The 6,000-nt window shown below is 40.1% G+C and overlaps 1 protein-coding gene across 1 annotated transcript in view; it reads left to right on the forward strand.

The window, feature by feature from the left end:
• tmx4 (thioredoxin-related transmembrane protein 4) overlaps positions 1 to 3,938 on the forward strand; it is a 30,288-nt gene extending 26,350 nt beyond the window's left edge. The window contains exon 8 of the mRNA XM_041250546.1: positions 3,481 to 3,938. Coding sequence (XP_041106480.1) covers positions 3,481 to 3,725 — 245 coding nt within the window. The 3' untranslated portion in view covers positions 3,726 to 3,938. The remainder of the gene's footprint in view (positions 1 to 3,480) is intronic.
• Positions 3,939 to 6,000: the final 2,062 nt, after the last annotated feature.

Here is a 6,000-nt window from a genome sequence, read left to right on the forward strand (position 1 = left end):
TGATGTCCGGACACTGTCCATATTGAACATATACAATTTTTGTGACACTGTTTTCTAAGTCCATTGACACTGTCCAAGCTTTTCCTATCAGAAGAGCTTAAGACCCTGATACAGTGGGCTACTGCAGTTTTGCAGCATACAGCACAGTGGCACTCTAAGCTCCAGTTTCACCAGAAACCGGCATGCCCGGAAACAGCACACACCCACTTTTCGCAGATGTAGGCGTACTTTCAGTCGCCCTGTGCCTAGGCAACAGGCGCAGGCTGCGCCTCAAGCGAAGTAGCACCACAGAACCCTGGGTGCTCACAACTGTTCAAACTAGTTACTCGCTCCGGTTCCAACACGGCCCCTCTTCCTTCCGTGACGTGACAGTAACAGTTGTCACGGACCCACAAGCCTCCGCTCAGGTAACTCAGGAGGTAGCAGCTCTGCTGCGAAAGAACCATTTACATAATAAACCCTTCCAACATGAATGGGTGTTCAATTCCAGGCACTTTCTTTTGTGGACATCCCAATAAAACCAGTGTACAGGAAGTACCCGAGGTTAACTTTTCGGGAACAATATAACAGTTCTGTGTTCTGCCGTTTGGCCTCTCTAGCTCCACACGTACTTGCAAATTGCATGGAGGCTATACTGGCCCAGTTGAGACTTGGAGGCATCAACTACCTGGACGATCAGCTCATTTGCGCCGGATCTCCAGCACAGGTACACGAACACACAGCTCGTTACTAACCACCTACATCGGTTTGGCCTGAAGGTAAATTATGCAAAGAGCCAGTTAATGCCAAACCAGATAGTTATCTATATAGGGATACGCATGGATTCAGGGCTCATGTCGGCAGCCCGGTCAGACGACAGCAGAGAGAGGTAATAAACGCCTGCCTAGAGCTGTTTCAGCTTGGCAGAGCACAGCCAGTAGTGGCTTTCCACAGGTTTATGGGCCTGAAGTTAGCAGCATCCAACACCTTTCCACTGTGTCTCCTGCAAATGCGCCCCCTGTAGGTTTGGTTCAACCACATGGCTTGTCAGCCCTTGTTGAATCGCAACCTGCTGCTGACAGTGTCTCCACACTGTTTACAGGCACACTTGGTGGGGACAGCCAGCCCATCTACACCTAAGCGTGGCAATGGGCAGTGTCACCAAGAGGGAGGTTGTCACCACAGACACAGCCAACTCTTGTTCAGAGGAGACACATGCTCGTTCATACAGAGAACACGTCTGTGGTGTCCGATATCAACCACCAGGGTGGTTTGCGGTCACCCAGTCTCCACCATGTGGCCCACAAGCTTCTGCAGTGGGCACAACAGAACCTCCTCTCACTCCGAGCATTTCACCTGTACGTCTACTCTATGCGTTTCTACTGCTTACGCTGCTACCGCTATGTCTGGAGACGATCAGGCAGAACTGGGCCAGGGTGCTCTTAATAGCCCCGTACTGGCCCAGGAGAGTTTGGTTCTCCTCCCCGATGTAGCTCCTGAACGACCAGCTGAGGGAACTGCTTATGCTCCGCGACCTGCTCAGTCAGGCGCAAGGCACTTTGTGGCACCCCAACCCGTCGAGCCTACGGCTGCATTTGAGCCGTCTAGGGTTATCGAACAGGGTGATTGACACCCTGCAAAAATGCCAGGGCAGCCTCTACCCAATTCCAATATGGGTACAAGCGGGGTGTGTTTGAGGCGTGGTGCTTGTCCCGTGGGTTTGAACCCATGACATGCCCCATGGTAGTTATACTGCAATTTTTACAGGACCTTTTTGATGAGGGGAAATCCCCATCTAGTTTAGTGGTCTATTTGGCAGCCATCTCGGTGTGCTATGTAAAAATAGATTGCATCCCTAGAGCTCGTTTCCAGGCGGGGCAATTTTTGAAAGGCACTCGGCAGTTTAGGCCACCGGTGAAGGATATAGTTACTCATTGGAGGCTGAATGTAGTGCTTAATGTACTGATGAAACCACAATTTAGCCCATGCACTCACCGGAGCTCAAATTTGTGTCTTTCAAGGTGGCTTTCTTATTTGCAATCACCTCCGCTAAGTGGGTGAGTGAAATGCAAGCATTCTCTGTATCGAAAGCCTGTCTAATATTTTCAAAGGCCAGAATGAAGGTTACCCTTCATACTAACCCAGATTTTTTGCAGAAGACCATTTCGGCTTTCCACCCCACTCCTTTCCAGTCTTGACAGGGAGCACCAGCTGTATACGCTTTGCCCAGTGCGGGCATTAGTGTATTATGTTGACAGGATTACAAGCTGGAGGGAGTCAGAACAATTAATTGTCTGTTAAGTCCCCAAGGACAGGCTCTGTCTAAACAGCGTCTGTCTAAATGGTTGACAGACACAGATAAGACATTCTGCCAGGGGTCAGGTGACTTTGTTGGCTTTGATCCAGGGTGCATCTGTCCAGGACATATGCATTGCAACAGTGTAGGCTTCCCCCCATACTTTTACTAGGTTCTACCGACTGAATGTTGTACATCCACATAACCCTGGTTTTGGCACTAGAGTGTTGAGGGTGTCTTCCCAATCCACCCTCACAACAGAACATTAGGTGAGTTGTCATCTTATTTCTCTTCCAGCTATTGCTGGATGCTGATTACTAGCTCAAGGCGGTTTCGGCTCAGCTTTGTAGCTCAGTCAGGTAATACCATGTCCTTGCGACAGCTTGGATATACTTCACCCATTTGAAATGGTTAATATTCCCTACTTGAAAGGGAACGTTAGGTTATCATCATAACCCTGGTTCCCTGAAGTAGGAATCTTAACCATTAACTTCAGGGTCACAGCGTCATAGTCACAATCCTCGAAGGAAAATCAATCAATTAATCAATCAATCAGTCTTTATTTTATATAGTGCTTTCATAGTGGACCACCATTACAAAACGCTTTACAAGATAGTGAGGAACAGTGCATAATACATTAAATACAGTGAAATACAGGGCATAGTACATTAAATATAAACAATAAAAAACAATGCAAACACATTAAATATAGGTATAATACATTAAATACAAGGCTAGGGTATGAGTTCTGAACATCGTGGATGCATTTGTCAAGCAGAATCATATGACATCAAAATGACATCATTGTCAGTGTGCGTAGCTTCTTTGTGCTCTCGGGGCGGAGCAGCAGCTGCGTCACTCTGCTGTCTTTGGTATAAAGTTTCTGGTTCGGGTGTTTTAAAGGGGAAACACCCATTTGTAATGGTTAATATTCCTATTTTAGTGAACCATAGTTATGATAATAACCTAACGGTTCCAGCACCGTCAGTACTTAATTATAGATTCTACATTGCATACAGCAAATGTGTTGCATAACATGTTGACTGGCTGCTTCTGCAACTGAACTTGATTCATGGATACATTGGATAAATCTGTTTAGAGCACTTAAGTATTCAATAGGCCCAGCTGGCTCCTTTCCTGAGCAGCAACAATCTTAAAACATTTTTTTAGAATTATGTCAAATAACAGTATGTCCATTTTACCAGAAGTGTACATGAAGGAGGAGCTTTCTGATGAAGAAGAGGAGGATGTTCCCACAGAAAAGAAGCAGTTGTCTGATGCTGAGGATGAAAGAGAGAACCTAAGTGACAAGGCCTCAGGGGAAGATTCAGCTGGTGATGAGGCTTCTGGTCCTGAGGAGCTGGCAGTAGATTCAGTCGATGGCCTGCCCTCTGAAAGTGGAATGAGGAAACGGAAACCTCAAATATCAGAGCTGCCGGATGAGCTCTAAGCACAAACACCTTTAAGATAAGAAATGGGGACCAAAGAGAAATACCATTTAAGGATCATGTAGTGGAAGTATAAACATCATCATTTTTATCATGTTTAGTTTTATACAAGATGCAGCAAAGGGAAAAGTTTCTCTTTTTATGAAGGTCTGTAAATATATTTTTCTATTTCTTGCCTATAAAAAATTACGGGAATGGACACACACTTTTTGCAATCAAGGTTTAAAAAAAAAAAAAAAAAAAAAAAATAATATATATATATATATATATATATATATATATATATATATATATATATATATATATATATATATATATATATATTCTGTATTATTATTATTGTAAACCTAATTTATATTAAAAAAAAATGTCAAAAGAGTCGCAAAGTGCTTATAAAAAAAATTAATATATTTTTTTAAAAGTTGTACTAAACAGCACAAGTTCTGTTAAATTTATCCCAGTGTGTCCAAATTCATTATAAATCCACACCAAGGATTTTTATTGCTCCTAATTATAAAAAGGAACTCTCCATTTAGAATTCACTTCTGCACTAGATTTTAATTCAGAAACCTAGCCCCTAATTAAACTGAGGAATGACACATATTCTGCAGGCAGTTTTGTTTTAAATACATAGGACTGAGCAGCCTTGTTTTAAATCCCTTGTATCGTTGTGCACATCTTCTATTCGATCCTAGCAAAAACTGCAGTACAGTATATAGAATACTGTAATTCTAGTGTAGTGCCCATCTCATATGTAACATAAAGTAATTATATAGCATTCAAAATCTCCTAAAATGTTTTATGCTATTGAAGATTTGAGATAATGAAACAAGACTACATTCCCAAGCTTGGACAAATTGATCCCATTTTAGATACAATAAATTAAGTAAAATCCAGACTTGGATTTGATAAAAATAAACATTGAAATAAAATTGAGGCCTGCTTATTGGTGTGTTTTCTTTATTGTAATCCTCTGGCAGTTAATCCCGTTGTACATGTGTCTTGAACACAAATCTCCCTCTTGTGGTATGAAATTGTACTGCACAAATTGAAATATGCTTCCAGGTGTTTTATATAATATTGCTTTTTACTTCTGGTTAAGTACATTTCATTTTTTTGTTTTGTTTTTATGAAATGGGGGTAAAGATTTGGGGAAATGGTATTTTCTTACAATTAACAGAGTGAATGTTTTGTTAATACAATCCAAATAAATATTGCTCTACATTCACCCACTACCCCAAAAACTATTTTCCTCAGCAATGTCAATGTTTAATGTCAAGTGCATGTATTATTATTATTATTATTATTATTATTATTATTATTATTATTATTATTATTATTATTTATTGTTGTTGTTGTTGTTATTATACATTTTTATTATACATTGTTACTGGTATATCATGTACATTTGGCTAAAATGTTATCTCCATAATCCAAAGATTTAAAGAAAATGTATTTTGTATTGGAGGGGGTTCTACTGTAACAAACATTCATTACATCAGCTACCATTTTCCAGGGCATGGTTAATTTTGAGTGAGGAATTAGGTTTTTGGAAAGGATTGAAGTATATAACTAAGTGCAGTCCAGTGAGCAACAGCTATTGAAGTAGTAAAATGAGTCACAGTTACTTTAAACATGCAAACTGTGCCTACTTTAATAGCATTGACTTTTATGGTTTTAAATCTTAATGGAGATAGTATTTGTTCAAATCCCCACTTTCTTTAAGAGTCTCTATTGGTAGCAAAGTAATTATGTAACATTTAATGTTCATTTATTTTAATATGTGAATTGTGGGGAGACCATGTGCATTACTAACATTTTACTTTAGCCATTTTTGTAGTCATCTGCATTAATTTTTCAAATAAAGTGAAAATATAAAAAAAAAAAAAAAAAAATCACAGACGTAAAACACTACAATAGTGCTCTACAATGCAGTTCATGATTGTCATAGTAAAGGTTCACATTTAAAATGGTCCAATAACAAATTGCCATGTTCAGGTACATCTGGTTGTATAAATTATATTTCCTTTAACCTGATTAGTGAGTGCGATGGCTTTACTGTCATCAGAACCATCTTCAGTGCTTGTCTTGTTCAACTTTTGATTGTAATCACTAATTCTTCAAATACCTACTTGCTCTGCAGGGTTAAACAGGGCTTCCCATTTCTAGTTGTGGCACTCTCTTGATTGTAGTGCTTGGGAGTCCTATACATCTGAATTTCAAGGACCTTGGATGTTATCTTTCAAACTATGTTTAAATCACTTCCACAGCAATCTA

Source organism: Polyodon spathula, chromosome 5 (assembly GCF_017654505.1).
Source record: "Polyodon spathula isolate WHYD16114869_AA chromosome 5, ASM1765450v1, whole genome shotgun sequence".
NCBI lineage: Eukaryota > Metazoa > Chordata > Actinopteri > Acipenseriformes > Polyodontidae > Polyodon > Polyodon spathula.